General features: G+C 36.1%; 1 protein-coding gene across 8 annotated transcripts in view; it reads left to right on the forward strand.

Annotated features, from left to right (window-relative positions):
* Positions 1–24,033, forward strand: part of LOC111505570 (Rap GTPase activating protein 1) — a 923,489-nt gene that overhangs the window by 861,554 nt on the left and 37,902 nt on the right. For all 8 annotated transcript variants that reach the window (XM_074183125.1, XM_074183137.1, XM_074183140.1 and 5 more), the window contains one exon: positions 4,742–5,095. In XM_074183125.1, the coding sequence (XP_074039226.1) occupies positions 4,742–5,095 (354 nt within the window). The remainder of the gene's footprint in view (positions 1–4,741; positions 5,096–24,033) is intronic.

Genomic DNA, 24,033 nt, shown 5'->3' on the forward strand with positions numbered 1-24,033 from the left:
CTATTCACCGCGACTACCGCTCGACTCCGTGGCTCGCGCCGTACAGATTCATGCATTTGTTTTGCTCGCCGGCCGCGCCGTAAGTCGCCCACGCGATTCGCTCGGTACATTTCGCCGGTCGCCCTTCCGCGTGGTTTCATAAGTACATTCCTATGCGTTTGTTTCAGTCGCTAGACGCTTCGCCGTTTGCATCGCGCGAATATTCACATCGGCGAGTGTCCCGTGGCCAGGCTTTGAGAGAGATACGCTGAAATTTCCATGTCTCTCGAAGCAGTTCGTACCATTTCAAACAATAAATTCAAAATTTTGGTTTCACCTCTACTTCATCTCAGAAATATCTGTGCTCACGTGCTAAATTGACCCTGTTATTTGTCAACTCTTTTGACTGAGCCATAAATTTTTTATTATTATGTTGCGTTCAACATTATGCTCCGCTTTACATAATCCGATGGAAATCAAATTTCTTTCGCATTCCAACCAACCATAACTCCGCATTCCAATCAACCATGAGAGCTCAGCAACCGAGCGTTCGATGTTTGATAACCAGCTAAAAAATTGAAGCGTGTTATCGATTCCCCGAGCTTATTATGCCTATTTGAATTATGAAATATGATAATATGAAATTATCCTTCGAATGTCAAGGTTGTTTCGCGTTGTTATCTGGCATTATCAAGGAATGAAATGACATTGAGTCACGCAGAATATTTTTTTTCATTCCACGGAAATATGAATCTATACTTATAAATGCGAAAGTCACTAACTTTAACTCACTCATTTATCTCTGTTTCTCCGTACTGGTGTGTCCTAGGAAGCTAAAATTTGGTGTGAGCATTCCTAAATATTTCAACTGCCTCTTCTCACCATGGGGGTAAAGGGGCGAGATTACATATGAAAATTACTTTTTCATCACTGTTTTTCCCTACCGCTATATTTTCAGAGGCTGAAATTTTGTACGTAGATGTGCAATAAGAAAGGATTCTCAAATATTCCAACTAGAGCACTAGCCGCGGGAAAAAAAACGAGTTCATAAAATTGAGTGACCTTTTCATCACATTCATATAGGGAGTTCCAATTAAGTGGGCATCATTGCCAACTCCGCTATTATTGATGCTACGAATTCGGTTAAATGGACAAACTAGTAGCATTTTTAATGGGCTACTTGGTGCCGGAAACAAAGAAAATGTCGTGCTTGTGAAATAATATTTCCACATGAGTCATTCATTTTCAATTTTATGAAGATAGGTAATATTGAGAATGTTATGACGAATCGAAATGCATGATAGAATATGTGGTCTTCCATTCAAAAAAATATAATTTTATGAAATATTTTACAACTTTTTTTATTTTCATCGTGGAGAAGGCCATTAATAATGCTACTAGTTTGCCCATTTAACCGAATTCGTAGTATCAATAACAACGGAGTTGGTTATGGTGCCGACTTGATTGGAACACCCTGTATTTAGTATCAGCATTACACCCGTGCGGAGCCGGGACGGCTCGTTAGTATTGCATATACGGAAATCACATATACCCACGATCAAGAGTATCTCATTGTAGTCCAAAATCATACAGCTTATATACAAAACCGCACCACCACAATAGCATCTTTGGACTTGTTTAAAATTGAACTAAAAGGCATAAAGTGTTTTAATTTACCTCTTTGTGAATTTTCTCTTTCAACAATCTGTAATGGAAAACTCTATACAGATGTGAGAATTGCTTTTCCTTCATCCAGATGAGTTAGGTACTGCGTAGAATAAATATATTTTTTACAAAGAAAAATGTGCCCGTCATCAGTGACTTGTATTTCCAAATTTTGCCTATTAATAAAAAAGCTAAGAAGTCTATAGGCACTTACCTTAACATTTTGAGGCCAAAATCCATCTTCAGAAATAGAAAATGGGCATGGACTAGTGTAGGTTCCGGCGCAGGTCACGGGGCACTTTTGTTTATGAACCTACAATAAAAATAAGAGTGTTTAATAGCTTAATTGAAATATAACCAGACTAAACTTACATAACCTAATCTAACCTCTAATTACTAGTAATAATATTAAATTAATATATTATATTGAGGTTAGGTTAGGTTTAGCGAGTCAATATAATAGTACTAGTAATTGAAGGTTAGGTTAGGGGTTAGGTTAGGGGTTAGATTAGTCTGGTTATATTTTAATTGTGCTATTAAACATTCTTATTCATATTATAGGTTCAAAAAGTGCGCTGGGACCTAAACTAGACAATCAACTACAGTACACAGAATTAGTACAGCTTTGTGTGCATTTCTTTTTTCCGAATAATTTCTCTTTCTAACACAGACCCTAAATTCGTGCCGATTTCTCACTGGCCGTGTCTCATTCTGTATACTGTATATTTTTCTGTTTTCCTTCTCAAAGTCTTCTTATTCACTAACTTCCTGTACACATGTCAGAAGTGAGTTGATAAAAGAAATATATCAAAATTATTTACTGACTTTAAAAAAATTCAGTGTTATAAATCCAATTTTTGGTTTTTCTGGGTTGTGGGGTTTTGTATATGTGACTATTGATCTTCGTGTATTTTTTTGTTTTGTAAAGAGTTCCAGCATCTTTTGCCAAACCGATTTATCTTTTCGGAGATCATCCAGGAATAGAAACCACGACGTTATTTGAGAAAAATGTCGGTGGTTATTGAATCGATGGTTGTTGGATTGGTGGTTGTTGGATTGGTGGTTGTTGAATTGCATTCGTTGTAGAATTTATGATCGTAACCATTCCAACTCTTTTACAAGTATATACTTTATTATATCACTTTTGACACTTGCATGATGGTTTTATGTGTTGTGGAGGTATCTTATAGTGTGTGAATCATTTCGATAAACAATTTTTTCAATATGATATGACAATTTTTCAAACGTTACATTAAGGAAAGGAAGTTTACCATTTTGTCTGATAACAAAATGGAGAGTTAATCCTAACCGAAATATCGCCCCTTTGCAGCACTTTCTTTTCGCTTACTGGGTTTGGACTTTTTTGTTCAATTTGACTGTACTGTTTGTACTTGAGTACCACTGCCATTATGAATGTTTCCCAAGAACAAGTTCAAACGACAGACTTTAAGCACGACCGACTGACTTACTTACAGTCAATAACAATAATCTAAGAGTAACTGTACATCTGGGGACCATCGTAGTTTCTAATTTGCGTGATTAGATTTCTGTTTCGTTCATCTCTGAAGCAGGTGATACTGTGCGTGTCAAGTTTAATCGACGTGAAGATTATTATTGTCCGACAACTGGACATTAATTTCGATTTCGACCCATTTTTCACTAGCATGTGGTAGACACTATTATTTACATATTATATTGTATACGAGCATACATGAAACAACAGTTTTTGCAATAATGGAAATAAAACAACGGTATGAACTAGATTAACATGAATATACTTATGAAGAAATAAGGTCGCATAGTACACTTATCTTTAATAGATTTTTTTGATAACTACACACTCCTTAATAAAAAGATTTGTAGTTGTTGAATCATGAGATTCATTATATAAAAATTAAAAAAATAGTATTGCTGAAAGTTTATATTTTTCAACCAGTGGCGTTGGTACGGGAATTGACTTCAATATTTTTGAAGAAAAAAATTATACGCCTATAAATTTTCCTCACATAAAATTCATTTTTGAACCCCTCGTTTAATTTGGGATAAAAAAGTCCCTAAGGTTTTTTCCTAAGATACATAGTTTTTGAGTGGAAAAATAAAAACCCTTCTTTTGTCCGAGAAATTATTGAAAAATGTTATTGTATTGAATTCGATCTTACTTCAGTAACACTTGATAAAACAGCATATTTTTCGATACAAAAAAAATATCCAATTCAACAGTCTCATATGTTCGGCCATTAACACGGAAATTACATTGAATATCGGAGTTGAAAATTAATTTTTTTATTGAATAATATAAACTTTCATCAACTGTCACTGCGTACCGAATATCACTAAAATTTCACAAATGGTTTCGGAATATAATACCGTTCATTTTTTTCTCAAAACTTCAACACATCGTATTTTCGTAACGGAACTTTTTTGAACCATGGCTCATGATTAACACCGTTGACAATTCGCATATCATTAAGAAACACCCTGTATATAGTTATACGAGGCAGTTGCTGTCGAAACTCTTGCACTTGGTGTGCAAAGTGAAACAGGTATGGACACATAAATGTATAACCAGTTATTAAGACATACTTTCTCGATAAATAGCTCGGCTTGCAGGAAAGCCTGTGAAGAAAGCAGCTACCTTAAGTACAGTAATATCTCCTAAACTAATGGTACAGAGTGAATCAACAATATTCCTTCGGTCGATTGCTTTCAGGGAAAACAATTTTTCGAATTGTTCAATTTTTTTTCGCAGTCATATCGATAATTTAATTCACCACCCGCATGTCTACAGAAATCAAGTGGATTTTTTTAGGAATAGTTAGTCATCACTATGATAATTTCGGGAATCTCAACTTTCGAAAAATTGTTTCCTCTGATAGCAATGGACAGAGAGAATTTTGGTGACTCACCCTGTACATAACTAAAGATTGAAACATTTCAAAATTGAAGATGAAACTTATATTGATTTGACAAAGACATCTACTGCTACAGAAACTATGCAGATACATTTTGAAATTATAAATATTCAAAAGTTTCAGGAGTATTTTTGTATGATTATTATCTATTGTTTCACTATCATTAATAGTTCCTTTCTTTTCAGCCTCCTCCCGCTTCGAGGCAACAGAGCCAGACTTCGGAGAAGGATATGAAAGATGAGCGATTATCGACGAACAACAACGTCAAAGTCTCTCCTATCCCTACCCCCTCCCTGCAAACTCCTCCCTCCTCTCCCCAACAACCCACTCAGTCGAAGAGGTTGTTGCAGGAGGTACTCTCCCGACCCGGTCCCTACCCCATGATAGTTATCCCCCCCAAAGGGTACTGGGTCGACGGGTTGGATCACGAAGAACACTTCGACCATAGGGGGATGCCAATCGTTCCCCATCCGACTTGGAGGGCTAAGTTCGAAACAGACGACACGGCGAAATGTTACAGGAGGTTTTTCGTTAAGAAGGTGAGTGCCTTTATATAAGAGAAATTTTCGAAGTGGATATTTTTTGGCTTTAGTAACATTCTCATCAGAAAAAGATTTCTTATTAGTCAGTGGGCTATGTTTGAAGATTGGTAGTAAACAAATCTAAAGAAATGAACTTTAAACGTTCAAGCCAGTCTCGGATATGCCTAGACAGTAGGTTGAATGGACTGAAGCCTATCAGAAAACAAGTACTCCCCTGGCTAATACCACGAAGGGCGTTGGATTATATCCGACCGGCGTCAGTGCAGGAATCTTCCAAAATTGAAGGTACACTCTTTCAGTTGTATTGCCAATTGCATATGCAGAAAATTTTCTGTGAAGATTCCTGCACTGACACCTGTCGGATATAATCCAACGCCCTTCGTGGTAATAGTCAAGGGAGTAGTTATTTTCTGATAGTTATCAGTCCGTTCAACCTTATTTGTAGGTATATCCGAGACTGGCTTGAAAGTTTAAACCAAATCATCTAAAAGAACAATTCGTTCAGGCCAGTCTCAACACCCTACACAGTAGGTTAATGGACTGACACCTATCAGAAAACAACTACTCCCCTGGCTAATACCACGAAGGGCGTTGGATTATATCCGACAGGTGTCAGTGCAGGATTCTTCACTGAAGTTATTCCTGCATATGCTGTTGGCGATACAACTGCCGCAATAGATTTTCAATTATCGGAACACACTTGCAGACCGGTTTCGGGCTGTTTGGCCACTCGTCAGTGCAAGGTAGTGTATATCATCAACATAAAGTCGATGATTTCCGATAATTGAAAATCGAATTCCGTCAGAGTATCATTCCTCGAACTAAGCTGAAGACTACAACAAACAACAGGTTTGTCGTCGCTCCATCTGCCTGTGAACGAGGTAACCAACTGCATATCCAAATTTGCCCAATTCCTCGTAAAAGGAAAGAAATCTTTCACGTATAGTCAGTGGGCATACTTGAAGACTGGCTATAAATCAAATCATCTAAAAGAACAATTCGTTCAGGCCAGTCTCAACACCCTACACAGTAGGTTAATGGACTGACACCTATCAGAAAACAACTACTCCCCTGGCTAATACCACGAAGGGCGTTGGATTATATCCGACAGGTGTCAGTGCAGGATTCTTCACTGAAGTTATTCCTGCATATGCTGTTGGCGATACAACTGCCGCAATAGATTTTCAATTATCGGAACACACTTGCAGACCGGTTTCGGGCTGTTTGGCCACTCGTCAGTGCAAGGTAGTGTATATCATCAACATAAAGTCGATGATTTCCGATAATTGAAAATCGAATTCCGTCAGAGTATCATTCCTCGAACTAAGCTGAAGACTACAACAAACAACAGGTTTGTCGTCGCTCCATCTGCCTGTGAACGAGGTAACCAACTGCATATCCAAATTTGCCCAATTCCTCGTAAAAGGAAAGAAATCTTTCACGTATAGTCAGTGGGCATACTTGAAGACTGGCTATAAATCAAATCATCTAAAAGAACAATTCGTTCAGGCCAGTCTCAACACCCTACACAGTAGGTTAATGGACTGACACCTATCAGAAAACAACTACTCCCCTGGCTAATACCACGAAGGGCGTTGGATTATATCCGACAGGTGTCAGTGCAGGATTCTTCACTGAAGTTATTCCTGCATATGCTGTTGGCGATACAACTGCCGCAATAGATTTTCAATTATCGGAACACACTTGCAGACCGGTTTCGGGCTGTTTGGCCACTCGTCAGTGCAAGGTAGTGTATATCATCAACATAAAGTCGATGATTTCCGATAATTGAAAATCGAATTCCGTCAGAGTATCATTCCTCGAACTAAGCTGAAGACTACAACAAACAACAGGTTTGTCGTCGCTCCATCTGCCTGTGAACGAGGTAACCAACTGCATATCCAAATTTGCCCAATTCCTCGTAAAAGGAAAGAAATCTTTCACGTATAGTCAGTGGGCATACTTGAAGACTGGCTATAAATCAAATCATCTAAAAGAACAATTCGTTCAGGCCAGTCTCAACACCCTACACAGTAGGTTAATGGACTGACACCTATCAGAAAACAACTACTCCCCTGGCTAATACCACGAAGGGCGTTGGATTATATCCGACAGGTGTCAGTGCAGGATTCTTCACTGAAGTTATTCCTGCATATGCTGTTGGCGATACAACTGCCGCAATAGATTTTCAATTATCGGAACACACTTGCAGACCGGTTTCGGGCTGTTTGGCCACTCGTCAGTGCAAGGTAGTGTATATCATCAACATAGAAAACAGATTTTCCACTAGTTAGTTATTCTTGTCAGGAATATTTGACAATTTGGAATTGAGGAAAGAAATTTTTCTATGACTGTTGAAAAAAGTTCGGAAAATGCGCCAAATATGTTACTGTTGAATTATTTTTATTCGCCAGTGTGTAAGCTTTGAAAATTCACCTACTTCAAAATATATTACCAACGTCATGATTAAACTATGAACTGACAGTTCATTTCGAAATGAAGTATGCGGATATCACACTAAATGAAACGAGCAGTGGTTGAACTCTGAAAACTAATGATCCTGGGTTCAATTCATACCGACTGCAGTTTTGTTCAAATATAATCGCTCAATTTTAAAGATGTCCGAAATCAAATCAAGTAACTGCTTTTTTATTACGTGTTATTATGAAAATGGGTGATTACTGTTATTATGGACATAAATGAATCTTATTTTAAATTTTTTTTGATATAGGTCATGGAAAAGGTATATTATTTTACTTGAGAGAAATGGTCGATGATTAACGACATAAACCGAAGGCGAACGTCGAGAAACTTCTTTCAATGCTCATGAACTACTACGATGACTCACAAAATGTCATATGAAAGTCGTAGAACATGCAGTTATCTGCAAAAAAATGTCATCGTCTTTTTTTTGACCTTCCACTATCTGAAAAATTGTAACGCAGAACTTCATACAGTTATAGAAAAGGCAAACTTTTTAGTTCACCCTAATAAGTTACTGCGAAAGTGTATTTATCAGTTTGTTTGAAGGTGTATTTATCAGATACTGATCATATTTAAATAATTTTGCATATCAAATAAATACAGGGTGTAACTGAATAAGTGTAAAACATTCAAGGAGGTGATTCCTCATCGAAAAAAAGATAGGATCTTTCATTTAAAGAAATTTCTTTGGAGCATCCCTTGTTGAGATGCAGCCCCTTAAAGGGGGTACATCTCATACTAGTATTTTTCGTTCGTTATTGTTTTAAGCTTATTTAAAAAAAAATATTTTTAAATTTTTAGTTCGATATTCTTTGAAAGCGTGTTTTTAGTATTTTCAAACTATATTTATTTTATCTAAACTTTGGGATCAATCAGCCGTATATTGTTTAGAAAAATGACCATTGATATTTTCTGATTCCGGAGAAAGAGCCTGAAAATCAGCTACCAAGCCCAATGAAGGCAGCAGGTGTGTAGAGGAGGGTTACAAATAAGGCAGCAGTCGCGCGTGTTAATAAAAAAAAATATTTCAAATAAAGAAATATATGTAAAGTGAGTTCGAATTATATCAAGGAGGTTACGTTCAGCGCCATCTGCCCGCGAATAGATCAAGCAATAATGTCGATAATTCTGTCAAATACAGATCCCGAACTTGAGAGTTACAAACAAACAAACATACATACATACAGGTGAAGCTAATAAAAGCGTGTTAATAAAAAAGGCTAAGAAATCATACAGATGATCATCGTAACACACCGGAGGTTAAAATCTGGCTCCGTCTAGCAGTGTTTTTTGTTCATTTTGAGTCAAGACGTTCTCGATGTCAAAGTTTGGTTTTTCGACATCTGTATGAAGTTCACCATTATAACTGTTGTATTTTTCAGATTGCAGGAGTTGAAAAACCCAAAAAAGGCAATAAAAATCCAATCATTTCCTCCACATTGGTACTTCTTGGTATTACTCCTGAGATTTCAAGTAGTTGTTGTTCTGAATAATTTGCACAGATTTTTCCATCACCTGTAAGGTAGCGCATTTTTTCAACATGGTATACAGTTTCTTTCAATTCTATTTCCTCCTCTTGCTGGAATGGAAAAATAATTCAAAGAAGAAAGATAATTGATATCATTGGAACCCTCATATGTTATATTTGATTTCAATGTTAGAAATTGATTGCTACATTGCTTCCTTCCTTTCTTTGGAAGATTCCCACATTTTTTCTTCAAGATGGAGAAGTAGAAAACCAAAACCTTTCTTTCCCAAAAATGTATCTCTCCTAAAAATATGCCCTCTCAATTTAGAACAAGGCTGATAAGAACATCTGGATATAGTTGATTGCCTAGACACACTTCAACTTAATGGTATGCACGATAAGAGTGCTTGATAACCAGAAGAAAATGTTAGGAGAAGACAAGATAGTACCTACTCTATTCTAGAATTGGTACATTCTAAGGCATTTATAAACTCTACGTTGTCTACTTAGACTGTCGTCTGAATCACCAAATGTCTGGTAGATAATTAAACACCACATCACATTATTTTCGCCTGTCTCCCCACCGACCGAATCAGGTTTTCAGTGTTTGGTAGACTTTCACTTTTGTCATCTGAACTGATGGTCTTATTTGGTATGGGCTACAAAAAACCTTCTCGGGTTGCAGTTGGGGACCTACCTACTACTTGTTTTGGAAAGAGAGATGTTTCCGATGTTTTCAAATATCAGAAAACATGCAAACTCCTCAAACCACCGCTGATGAGGAGTTGAAAACGAGTGTTTTTACCTGTAACTCTGGATCCAGATTGAGTGCGGAAGTAATTGGACCTTTATATCAAATTTCATGATGGACATCTGTTTCACTTCTCATCAGATCAATATTTGTTGTTAGAATTGGAAAAATTAAAGAAATTCCTTCTACTTGATTGTATATAAATTGATTTTGTTTGCTGAAATATTTTAATGGTCACATTCATAGCATTCATCGAAAAAAAGTCCTGTTCTTTTTTAAGTTCACGATCATTGAAGACTGTTTGCCAATTTGTCGTCGGTGCGCTCTAAAAGTTTCGAAAACCCACTTCTCTTTTTACGTCGAGGCAATGAAGCAAATTCAATCTATGAGAAATACAATGTTCGCTTTCGCAAAACTTTGAAAAATGCAAATTTCCTTCTCCCAGACCTGCGACAGCTATGGAAATTCGTAAAATATTTCTCGAACGGTTAAACCAGAAATCGGAAAATCTCTCCGGAGACTATTTGCTCGGCCACCGAAGATAACGAGGAGAACTTTGAACGTCTCTCGTTTGTTTTCCTAATTCGTTCTCGTGGAAATGGAGATAATTACTGGGTTTCGAAGTGGATTTGTAGAGATTCTCGCTGGACGATAATGAAAGAACAGATGCCCCGAAGTCTGTCTTGGAGCATATCTATCGATAAAAAGGGGGAATGGCGATTGGATTTCTGCACTTGTGAATCCAAGTTGTACTAAGCGTATTAGTTCACTTTTGGTGATTCTTTGAAGCCAATGAAAGTCATAGTTCAGGATCATCGAGTGGTGCTGATAATTGCATCCGGCTGGATTTTCTACATGACCTACAACAATATCGAAAATATTTATTCTTTGTAAAAGCTGTTTTCCGGGATTTTTGGCCGTAGTCTGCAGGTTTTTTTTGCTTGATGTTTCGTCTACTACTGCGGTAGATAACATCAAAGTCGATATTGTAACGTTCGCAGTGCCCGAGTTGGCTCGCTGAGGAATTTGAAAGCTTGCCTACTGCAGAACCAGGTTTAAGATTCAAAAACTCCTTAGATTTCATACAACATACAAAAAACATCATTCTGCAAGAAGGTGAGAATTTAGTTTTCTTTGGTGTTAGTTCTTTATTTCCTAGCGTCCCAATTCCACAGACTTTACTATACCTCAGGTTAATTGCACACACACCGATTGTGGACGTCCGATTTTATACCGATCGTCCAAATTCCAATAGTGAACCACATGTAGGAACGGGACCTTGCACACATACCTACCGGTAATCGACGCCGATCACCGGTCGGCGTGTGTGCCAGGTCCGTACCCACATGTGGTTCACTATTGGAATTTGGACGACCGGTATAAAATCGGCCGTCCAAAATCGGTGTGTGTGCATTTAGCGTCAGGGAATTACTGAAGAAAAATAATTCCAATAATAACGAAATTGATGAATTCGTTTCTCTCTAATTCGTGTATGAAACAAAACCGCTTCCAGGTAGAAGGTTGCTTTTATGAACAACAGGTGGGAATGGCTATGGGTAACTCATTGTCCCCCTACCTGGCTATCCTGTTCATGAGCAGATTCGAGAAGAAAACTAAAGAAACGTCAAAGTATTTCCCAAGGATATGGCTGAGGTATGTGGGTGATGTATTTGCGATATTCGACAACAAAAAATCGAATATTGAGAACTTGGTTTCCTTTTCAAATGACAGACTTCCATCAACAAAATTCACGTATAAGTTAGAAAATAAAGGACAACTTCCATTTCTTGACGTATTGGTTATGAGAAGACAATGTGAAAAGTTAGAATAAGATGTATTTAGGAAAGAAACAAGCACTTGCAGGATATTCCTGACAGTTCACATCATTGTGGACATCACAAACGTGTTGGGTTGAATTTTTTAGTGCATCGTCTTTTGACGTTTCCTCTCACACATGAGAGGTTTACAAAAGAAAAAGTGACAATACAGAGGATAGCAGTCAGTAACGGTTTCTCGAGGGCCCGCCAGTGTCATCAATCCGGCCCGCGACAGCCAATGATTTACTGTCATCAATCTGGCCCGCGACAGCCAATGATTACCTAATTTTTGTTACTATTGCTGTGATAAGTTGAAGAAGAAAACACAGAATGATAATTACTCGGTTTTATTTACTTGCAAGGTAAAACTTAACGACAGAAATGATGACAAAGAAAACTTAACTTAAGTATCTAAGTTTAAGCATAATAATAACTAACAAATAATTGAAATGAATCACAGTAAAACAAAAACACTAATGAGATTTATCTAATTGTGATTTTCCACCGACATTTGTAGTTGTGGATCAATTTTACTTGTACCAATTATCAAAAGAGATTTAAGATGCTCATCGGTTAATTGAGATCTGTAAACATTCTTTGTGTACTTCATCTTGGAAAACGTTTTCTCACACAAGTAAGTAGTACCAAAAACACAAAACAACCCACGAGCAAATTTATGCAAATTATCAAATCAATAATTTCCATTTGGACTTCCGGAGCCAGGGTTTCAATGTCAGAATCAAAAGGATTTTGAAAAAGCTTGATTTCATTCGCAATGACATCAAAATCTGAAAATCGAGTATCAAAATTTATCTTCATAGCACTCAAAGTTTCGATTGCAAAATTGACGGGAAATTCAGTCTCTGTAGTGTGGCTGAATATTTCACATGTTTCAAAATGTGTGAGACATTTTTTACGTAATTGCGATTGAAATAGTACTATTTTCTGCCTGAAGGATTTGATATTGGTGTATAAATCAGGGAGAAGCTGATTTTCTCCGATGCTGGACCAATATCCAATAGTTTACTGTATAGCAAGTGGATAAGGCAACATTGTGATATTAATTTCAAGACAATTAAGACGCTGGTACCTAGCAGAGGTAGGTATATGTATGTAGATTTAGTTCAATCTTCCTCTTGAAGATGATCACTTGATGATTGAAACACGTGTCGAGATGTTGGTGTTGGTTGATACTCATTACTACACCAATGGTTCCAAACAGTGAATCACAAGTGGTGCCCGTGTTGTTGTTCCCATCGTTCCGACCATATTAACTATGATGCTGATATTTGACTCTGGTTTCGCATTATTAATAATGGGCTTGGGGTTGGATTACCTGATCTTGTTTGTGTACCTTTAAGGACAGGTAGCCATATTTTAGTAATGTTCATTGCCTCTTCTTTTCTATTCTAGTCAAAGTTTTTCGAAATCGAGCGAAGTCGAGCTCAAGTCAAATCTCGGCCTAACCCCTTTTCCTCTGCTCGAGACCATCCGGCTTGGGCTCGAGTAAATGCAGCTCGCATTTGAGCTGAGCTTCGAGTCGATCCGAGCTTGATATAATGGCGTGACATGTGGTCAAGCCATTAGCTGTTTGCAGTTGGGGCGCTATTCACAAGTGAATTTTTTTGAGTTTTGAAGACGGAGAAGGTTTATTTTTCGAAACATCAACTATCTGACAAAAGCTGAGTATAGAAACTTATTTTTTTCCATTGATTAGTCAGTTTATAGGAAAAATTTATGAACACCACAAGTTACTGACTAGTTGGACTCTTCAGTGGTTCATATAACGCAGTAACTTTGACGTTGAAAAACAGACATCGATCAGTTACACTTTCATTATATGTATTGATTTTTATTCTCACAAAATTGTCTTATTTTCCTTATGTCTGTATTTTATCTTGGGTTGTATTTCGAGAAAAAAAATTGCAAATACTTCCTAGTAACCGTTCATGATAATCTGTCACTACTTGATAGCGAACACGGCTTCGAAGATGTTAACCCACACTACATCGTTCATCGTCAAAAGTACAGTTTCTGTGATCTTCCATATATTTTAATTATGCTTGTACCTGAACGACACTAATGTTTTTAAGCCCATTCCAGAAGTTTTTTAAATCAGTAGTCAAATACTACCGATTTATAGCAATACAGAATGTGTACCTACTGTAGTAGGAGTCGAGTAGTAAAACCAACTAAGAGGAAGAAATTACTTAAAAAATACACTATTTCATGAAGTTATTTGAAATTAGTCCTGAGATACTTTCATCGGTCCATAGACAATGTTTTCAAAATGAAACATATTTGTGGAACACATGAATGGGAAAGGGAATAACTAAACTGTGACAATAACCAACATTTGTTTATTGTTGTTTGTAAAAGTGTTCACCAGAATTCTAAACGGTTTTCACATGCATCGACAAAGTGAAATGCAAATTGATTCTAACATCAACCTACATACCAAACACAATTGAATATAATAATTAGTTTAACACCGAGGTGTTATCTTCAAGCGTACAACTTTTTTTATATCAAATTATTATCATTAGCCGTTTGGTTGGCACGCACATGAGAGACTAACGCGATGTAAGCGTATCAAACTGCCATTATGCCATTAAATTATACGTTTAGTATAGTTCCATTGTTTCACGTAATTCCTCCTCGCATCTGTGTGTTTCTAATTTCAAATTATTGGCGATATTAAGATGAAGTACGAGAGAGTTCATGAGAATCATCGCTACGAACTTGAACAATGCCGGCATTCTCACACAATTGTATTTTGCACGCTGTTATTATACCAATATTGTTTCATTTCATTCGTCTTGACGGTCGTCCATTTTGAATATTTCAAATGCAATTAGATGGATGCAGAAATTGCTTTTTGTTGCGTGCATCACTTGATCCTTTTTGCTTGTTTTTGTTTATTTTCAGTTTGTTCGAACATCGCCCATGATTAAATTAATGCACTTTGATAAACATAAATGTTACGTTTTAACCGTGGGTTTGACAATAATTAACTATACTGTACAATTTAACAAAATTTCATTTCTCTGCTTCACTGACAAAAAAACACAAACACTTTAACTGAAACTTGAAATTAATATTCGAATGTATATCGCCTCATTAGATCGCTTTGTACTGCACTTTCGACTAAACTTCCTCTATCTGTGTATTAGTATTGTTTATATATGGCAATGGAAGTAACTCGAAGTCGTTTGGAAAGTTGCTAGAAGTGTTTCGAAGCAACGCGACTTCTAGAACAATCGCAAAGCGCAAGTCGAGTAGAGCGCGATGTCACAATCGATTTAGGTCGACCAGCGGCGGCCGGTGTAATTTTTTTCTGGGGATGATTCACAACATTCACATGATTCTATCCGTGATAATAATTGTAGACACTATAAATTTTATTCAAGGTGATGCATTTCAATACATGGTTGTTCATTCAGTTGAACTGGTACATCAAACTATTCTATCCAGTCACTCGAATTTTCAGAACTGATGCAATCTGGAGGTCCATGTCCTATATTTAATTCGTTAGAAGGTACCGAGTTTCCCACTATTTGCTGCAACGCAGAAAGTAACAAGAGGCTCTGTTGAAGTAATGGAACCAACTTGTTTGGATTCTTTCAGAGCCAAACTTTTTTGAGGTTTCTGCATTGTTGTCTTACCTATCTCACCTACATTCCATATTCTTGACAAAGAAAATTTAGATATAAATCCAACACATGAGTGAATTTAGAAAAAAAATCAAATTGTAACAAATCACAACCTGCCCCGAGCAAACGTCACACTTAGCCCCGATACTAGAACTAACCTTTCAGTGTTGAGTAGTAAAAATACAAATGTGTATAACTGAATAAACTTAGATTCATTACGAACAGAAAGCATTATGGTAAACCAAATTACAACACACATATCTCTGCTTATGAAGAAAACAGATTCTGTATTTGACAGTCGTACGCACGAACTTCTTTCACAAAATCACTAAGGCCACTGACTGTCTTCTAGCTAAAGTCTGTTCCACCATCACTTTGGAGTAACCATTACGTTGAAGGTCATTTTTGATGATGCCTAGTACAAAAAAAGGTCTCGAAAAGGAACTAGGCATCATCAAAAATGACCTCTTACTCCAAAATGCTGGTGGAACACGCTTTAGCTAGAAGACAGCAAGAGCTTCACAAGGAAGAGAAGCCGCCACAACCAGTACTTGTACTTCCCTACATGAGAGGATTGTCGGAAAGGATAAGAAGGATTGGGTCCAAGTATAACATCAGAACCTGCTTCAGATCTGGGAACACTATCCGTAGCAGTCTCACGAAAACCAGGCCACCAAACGCGGACTGCGATTCCAAGAATTGCATTCACCGGATACCCTGCGAGTGCGGAGAATCATAAATCGGTGAAACTAAGAGGCCATTGAAAGTTTGTATTGCCGAGTACAAAAAACACACACAGCAAATCCGGAATAGCAGAGCATGTTTGAACTCATCAACATAACATCAAGTGGGCTCAAGCTGAAATCATCTGTAAGGAGAAACACTGGTTTAGGAGAAAATTTAAAGAAGCCGCATTTATGTTGTCCAACAACGCATTTAGCCAAGCTAGCGTAGAGATACGTAACATATGGAAACCTCTAATCAAGCGGAATACGACCAACTCTCGCCAAACGGTCAGCTTCCGCTAAAAACCAATGAAACGGAAAGAAGGAAGAGGGGATAGGTGAAAGCAGTCGAATGACCTATAAATAGTCAAATCTCGAAGGAATAAGTTCAGTTATCACCCGAAGACGATTGTGGATACTAACAATCGAAACATCGTGAAGTAACTTGGTGTAATAATTTTGCAGCTCGTGTTGATAGTTCAATTTTTTTGTATTTTTTTGGTTGTTGCTTGTATGTTATTTCATTGTAATTTCAGTTTTTTGCTTAATAAAATTGTTTTTTCAGCTAATCTTTTTTATTTTCAGGGAGTTCAAATCAATTTATATCATATTAGACAATGGAAGTCTGAACTGACGAAATGAATGAGCCCATGTAGTAGTAGTAGGCTACTTTAAAATCCAGCATAGTTTGTCTGTCTGTCTTCCGTTAACCAGCTATCGCTCCCCTACTTACTACAACCCTCAGAAATAGAAACTTGTGAGAGTTAAGGATTAACAAGGTCTTGTCTTTTAACGTGCGATTCCTAGAGATTTCCTTTATCTGGGAAATGATCCTAATCGTGTACGCAATTAAGAAGATAGATACCAAATTATCGCAACTCCTCCCCCCAACAGCTGTAAAGCGTCTTCCACCAACCCTTTCATCGCCGACCATGCGTTACTGTCTGCCGGCTGCTATCGGGCGAATAGCCGTTTTTTTTTCTCTACATCGGACCCACGAAGGAAAAGTTACGAGACCGAGAACAAAACACAGAATGCTATTAATAGAATAAATCTTACATCTTCCCACGTAATGCGTATGCCATAATGTTATCTGGGTGGGAATCTTTGCCAAGCCCTTCACCACAGAGCCATTGGTGGAGTTCATTATCGATCAAGGGCGGCGAGAGGGGGGTTATTCGGAATCCAGTTTGAAAAATAATGTTAGCGGTGGAATATTTCGATGAAATCTTTCGTTTTTCAATTGGAATGAATATTTTGCACTCATTACAAGTTTCGAGAACTCTAAATACATCTTAGTATCACGATTAGTGACACGATTAGTGTCCTTTCCAAGAAAGGATGGAATGCAATTAGATTCAAAATAAACTTTTTACAAAGATGTATTAGTCATGTAAAGTTTCTGTCAGATACAAACTAGAAGAGAATTTCCTTTCGAACAACTACTTCCACATAAAATTGAACAAAAAAACTTGATTTAATCTTAGCCATAGAATGTTGAGAGAGGATATTTTTTGGAGGAAAAAGCGTTTTGGCTTTCTTCTTCATCTTTATACAAAAGTTCAAAGATGTACTGATGAGGCGTTGAAGACTAGTATTTTTGACGCCAAACTTCGATAAGTGCAACTTTAAAAAATGTAAGTGAATTTTTATGCTTTTTCATATATTACGTTGTGTAACGTTACTGTCAATGATATCTGTTTCATTTCTATAACGAATGTTTGGAGTACAAATAAGGTGATCAATGTTCATGTAGAAGCAGTTGTTTCAAAAGGGATCTTCCATTAATTTGACTTAAAAAAATCATTGTCTTGATGAGGAAAAAACAATTTATATAATTTCAAACAATTCATTCAGGAAAATAATTTCCAAACGGTAAAATTACGAAATTGAAGTAATCTATAAATACCGTTTGTAATACTGAGACAAAATTAGTCTGAACACCCAAAAAAATTTAATGAAATTTTATTTTTCATGTAAAAACTGTATAATTTGCTGATAAAGGAATTAGGATGAATTTCATAAAATGATTCATAAAAGGTGCAAACTACGTTCAATAAAAATATCTAGAGTCATGTCTAAATCATCATAAAAAGTTATTTTTGTTAAGTAACTTCAGCTACCTGTAGTTCAAATTCAAAACCTTCATAGAAAGTTCATAGGACGAATCGAGGCAAAATATCCTCTTTAAAAATTAGTGTTTTCAAGAAACCCACCGTATGGAATAGCATTGTGATTGAATTTAAGTTTGCAATTCCTTCTTGATGATATTATATTTCCTTTGCAACATGACTATTAACAAATGAATAATGTGGTAATCTAAAATGAGTTCAGATTCTGCAGGGATGATCGAATTGCATCTTTCGTCATTTTGACTAAATGTAATGTTATATAAAAGTAAACGATTGATTCAGTTGTTTATGACTTGATATGACATTTACGACTAAATTTTGAAATTTCTAATATAGTCGATTGAAACAAAGAACCCAAAATACTTCCTTGTAGGACAGTTTATATTTAAATTTTTCTAGAAACTTCATTTCATGGGTTAGCTTTTACTGGTGGTTATTGTGAGATTTTGACAAACAATTTAAAAAACAGTAACACCTATTTCACTATACAGTAACCTCTTCAACGTATTTAATAGTTAACTAAACTATCTAGGGAATTTTAAACCCCATGTGAGGTTAATTTTAAACGTGGTTTCCTCGAACTCATCGAGTTCCAGATCCATTACATTATTTATACTACAAAATTTAGGAACGTTTTTGGCTTTACTTAACTTGATAATATTACTAACGGAAAGAGGAAAAACTGTAAAATACAGTTCACCAAAAGGTTCTCACACAAGCTGCTACAAATATTTATAGTGAATTTTTTCTTGATTGTATGTGTTTGAATTGGCCGATACTTGATGAAAATCCATTATAACATATTTAATTATTACTTTAGACTTCTTCGGTCTGAACACCTCTGTTCTGTTATTATTAACTATTTACACACAAAATCAATTTGTTTTTATTTGACATGCATTAACCGTGAAACAAGAAACAAAAAAAGATCTGATAAATTTCCGAAAGAAAAGCGAAAGCTTTATTTTAGAATTCTCTACCTCCAAATTTCTCTAGATGTCACATAGATTCATAATTCTAAAAGTTCACGAAAGACATTTATTTTCTCATATTGTTCTAATTGTAAAGTTTCCTCACAGAAGTCATTAAACCAGTCTGATTTCTCGGTGATAATTACTCAAACCCAATTACGTTCCACTAATCAGTACCAGCTTCTTTCGGTACCAGAGTATGAAAAAGTTTCACTTCCAGTACAATTTGCGATAATTGCAGCTGGCAAGATCGAGGTTACATAATAATTAACTGGAGTTATAGCAATTTACTCGATTAAAGTAACGTTTTTGTTATTGTTTTTGCATTTTATCGCAAACGCGTTATGACATCGCATGCTTTTATTTTATGGTACAAGGTCGCGTCTCTGGCGAATCAGTTTTGTAGAATGTTGAACGATTGACTACACGCAATGAATGCATTTGAAGAAATGATCATCAGACGCACGTTATTGGTGGTTAGAATATGTACAACAGATTCAACAAGTAGAAAATTACAATATTTCAGATTACTAATAAGATTAAAGTGCTAACTGAGTTGAACTTCGCCTTTTGTTGTGTCAGCAACTAGCTCTCTAATTTATTTAAATATTTGTATGTAACTACAGCTGGGTATCAATAAAGACGATTATTATTATTATTATTATTACATAATAAGATGTTGGTCAAACCGGACGGTATCTTAAAACACAAGTTTCAGAACACATGAGAGACTCTAAGAAACTGAATATAATAAACCCCACAGCTCTCGTTGAACATGAAAAAGGATATGGACACATTTTTTATTTTGATCATTCAACTATTTTACATGTTCAACCATATTTATCCAAAAGACTTTTGAGCAAAATGATACATATCCCAAAATGCGATAGAAAGAGCTTTCTAAATGCCGTTATGGTCCCGTCTACTATGTGCGTTCGTTAGAAAACTATGAGAGCGAGAAAGAGTGAGAAATATCTAGTCTGTATTTCCTTCGAACGGATAAAATGATGAAAAAGGTTTGGCCACCAAAATAGAGTTTTCCAAAGCTTTTTCCCAACAGCGATAAAACTGACAGCCATTAAATTAACATCTAGGTGTGATTATTTTGAGTCTTGGGTTCTAGTTATGTATCATTCTCACAATTGCAATCACTGTCACTGTCCTAATCGAATTGAACCAATGGAACGACAGATATTCAAATATAATTGCGACTAAATATTAAAACTTTGCATAAATGCTTCTACAGAAATTCATAGATTCAATTCAATATTTTGATTATAACAATAAACAGCTGCTGTTTATTGTTATAATCATATAGTGTTACCAGATCCGGTAACACTATTCGTAGCAGCCTCACGAAAACCAGGCCCCCAAACGCGGACTGCGATTCCAAGAATTGCATTCACCGGATACCCTGTGAGTGCGGAAAATCCTATATTGGTGAAACTAAGAGGCCATTGAATGTTCGCATTGCCGAGCACAAGAAGCACACACAGCGAGGAGAAACCAGCAAATCAGGAATAGCAGACCATGTTTGGACCCATCAACACAACATCGAGTGGTCCCAAGCTGAGATCTTGCACAGAGAGGAACATTGGTTCAGGAGAAAATTTAAGGAAGCCGCATACATGTTGTCCAACAACATATTCAGCCAGGCCAGCGTAGATATACGAAACATATGGAAACCCATCATCAAATGGAAAATGACCAACTCCCGCCAAATCGGTCATCTCTCACGGAATCAGTGAAGCGGAAAATGGAAAGTAGAGAAAGTGAAAGTATTTCAACGATCTATAAAATAGTCATCTCTCGGAGGAATCAGTCCAGTCATTACCCGAAGACGATTGTAGATACCAACAATCGAAACGTCGTGAACTAACGTGACTTGGAATCTCTACACTTTTTTATTTTTTATTATTTTCTTTTTGCATTCCTTTAATTTTTATTTATTCAATTATTATATTTTTACTTGTAGGTTATTTCACTATCATTGCATTTCAGGTTTATTGTTGCTTAATATAATTGTTATTTTCAACTATTCTTTTTTAATTATTCTTTTTTATTTGTTTCGGGGATTTCAAATCATTTTATATAGTAGACAATGGAAGTCCGAACTAGTGAAATTTATCAATTTATTGTTATAAAAGTTACATTATACATTAGTTACTATGGAAACAGCAGACTGAAATATAAAAATGAAATCATACTAATAAATCATACGGAAATAATCAGTTTTTATGCTCCCCTGTAAAGTAATTAACTTTTACATACGACCTTTTGCACTAACAGTAACGATATGGACAATTTCTGATAAGATATTAGCCTTTTTAATCTGTTACTACCTTCTCTCTTATATTTGTTTTATAAATCCAAGTTTTTCATACGGTATATGTCTCCTAGCAGATTTACCTGAAATAGTGTAATACCTATAGTATTCAATAAAAATATAAAAACCTGGAACGATGCGAAATTCACAAAGCCACCAATTCATTCGTTTTTTTTTCTTCCATAAGCTGCTTTGAAAATCCTCTCAGACAGCGGTATTGCCGGATCAAGATAGCTGGGTCTCTTTTATTACGTTCAGCACACACACAATGTCCATTTTGATGTCGTTCATGAGTCTGCTCAGATTAGAATCCGACTTGTTATCCTATTAGGTGGATACTGACAGAACTTCTCATTGAATTGTTCTGTAGATTCATGAGATAGATAAAAGGTGTAACGGGTGTAACGAAGAATTGAGAATAATCGAAACTTTTTGCGGTAAAGGTCGCCTGCCCGCCTACCCGGTACAGCCCAATAGGCTAAAAAAGCCTATTGGGCTTTCAGAGTATCATTCCTCGAACTAGGCTGGAGCGAACGACAAACAACATGTCTGTCATCGCCCCATCTGCCTGTGAACGAGGTAACCAACAGTATATCCGAATTTAGAAAATTGAACATGAAGTAAGTGGGCATACTTGAAGACTGGCTATAAATCAAATTTTGTAAAAGAACAATTTGTTCAGGCAGTCTACTTTATGTACAATTTTCTCTCCTTATATGATAAATTTGGGTAAATTCGGATACGCTGTTGGTTACCTCAGTCACAGACAGATGGGGCGATGACAGACATGTTTTTTGTCGTTCGCTTCAACCTAGTTCAAGGAATGAGACTCTGCACTGACAAGTGCCCAAACAGCCCCAATAATTGAAAATCGATTCCGGCAGTTGTATCGCCAATAGCATATGCAGGAATAACTTCAGTAAAGAATCCTGCACTGTCACCTGTCGGATATAATTCAACGCCCTTCGTGGTATTAGCCAGGGAAGTAGTTGTTTTCTGATAGGTGTTAGTCCATTAACGTACAGTGTAGGTAAGTTGAGAATGGCCTGAATAAATTGTTCTTGTAGAAACTTTTATTCTATTCAGTAATATTAGTTGAGGAAAAAACGATCAAGAAAAATTGCGGAACATTTCACTTCAAATTATTATAAAATTATATTTTATTTTTGACTATACAAAAAAAAGGCAAGAAATGGAATTTTTGAAAGATATGTTACCAAAAACATACTTTTACAATCGTATATGATGTCTGATATTCTATCTTCTCATGGGTCAAATGTTCAAACTTCAATGATTTCAGCGGGACGATAGAAAGTATTTATGTACACAATAATTTTTAACTGGAAAAATTTTTAATTTAAAGTAATAAAAATATATTTTGGAAAAATGATCTGCGTTTTTAAATACCAATATTACCCAATTTCAGAATAACTTGCAAATGCATTAATTTTACTTTCTTGTGCAAAAATCTGAATTCCAAAATCATTTTTACTTGGCATCACTTTTCTTTTTAAATTTCAGTGCAAATTGTTGTGTTATTGATTATAGAAAGTTTTTTTTCAGAAGGAACACAAACATAACCCCTTAAAATTTAGCAGGTTTTTGAGAAAGTTCCTGGCTGACTTCGTAAAGATCCCAAGTTAAAGATAGCTGATGTATAATAGTAAGCACAGGTGATCTGCTACTTCATATCACTAATTTTGTAACAAAAATTATTTCAATCGAAATCTGTAAATAGCACCGAATTTTATCTCGCGAGTAGTACCTAAATAACTTGAGACAGAGTCATGAGAACGTCATTGAACTAATATAATAACTCGTAAGGGCTCTCTAAATAATAGGTACTCTCAATGCACTTTTGATGGTTTCAATCCCTAATATGTAGATTCTGAACTAATTTTTTGTTATTGGCAACTTCGCCATTATTACTATAGTGATGAGAGCATCTCGAAATATATACCTGCATTCGTTATCTCTTCTAGTATCATCCACTGTTCCTTCTACTAACGATTAGAATCAAAGTTCAGTCGACATATGAAATGTATTATGGCCAGGACCGCACCTGCCCCATTTGTAAAGATATATAATAAACAATAAATTCAATAAGTTCAAATAGAAACTCTCACCTCCTTTATCATAAAAAAGTTGAAAATTACGCGATGTCAAAAATGGTAAACAATCACTTTATGTGTCTGTTTGTATCGAATTAAAAATAATATGATTTTCTAGATACGTCATTTAGCCTTTCTACGCCACTGCCTCTTGTCAGTCATTTAATACGTAAATATCACCCAGTAATTGCGAACGCCATTAACTCTATAAGTTGTATCAGAAGAGAATCAATTATCGCAAAATTCCGTTATCGGATTACGTTTTTCCCATCGTTTACGTAAATGTTCTGCTCTTCTGGGATATCGAATGAATGCAAAGTAGACACACACATTGAAAAGGAAATGGCACACGGTAAATAAGACGGAGAATCGATTAAAACTTATCAGATAATTTTATAAGGAACTCAAACCGTGCATTATTTATTAAGTAGCCATCTCATTTATCAGATAACCGTATCCATCGAACAGAGTTTTCTCATAATTTTCCTTCATTTTTA

Source organism: Leptinotarsa decemlineata, unplaced genomic scaffold (genome assembly GCF_025532065.1).
Source record: "Leptinotarsa decemlineata unplaced genomic scaffold, Ldec_3_MD MMD2_P_RNA_scaffold_2, whole genome shotgun sequence".
NCBI lineage: Eukaryota > Metazoa > Arthropoda > Insecta > Coleoptera > Chrysomelidae > Leptinotarsa > Leptinotarsa decemlineata.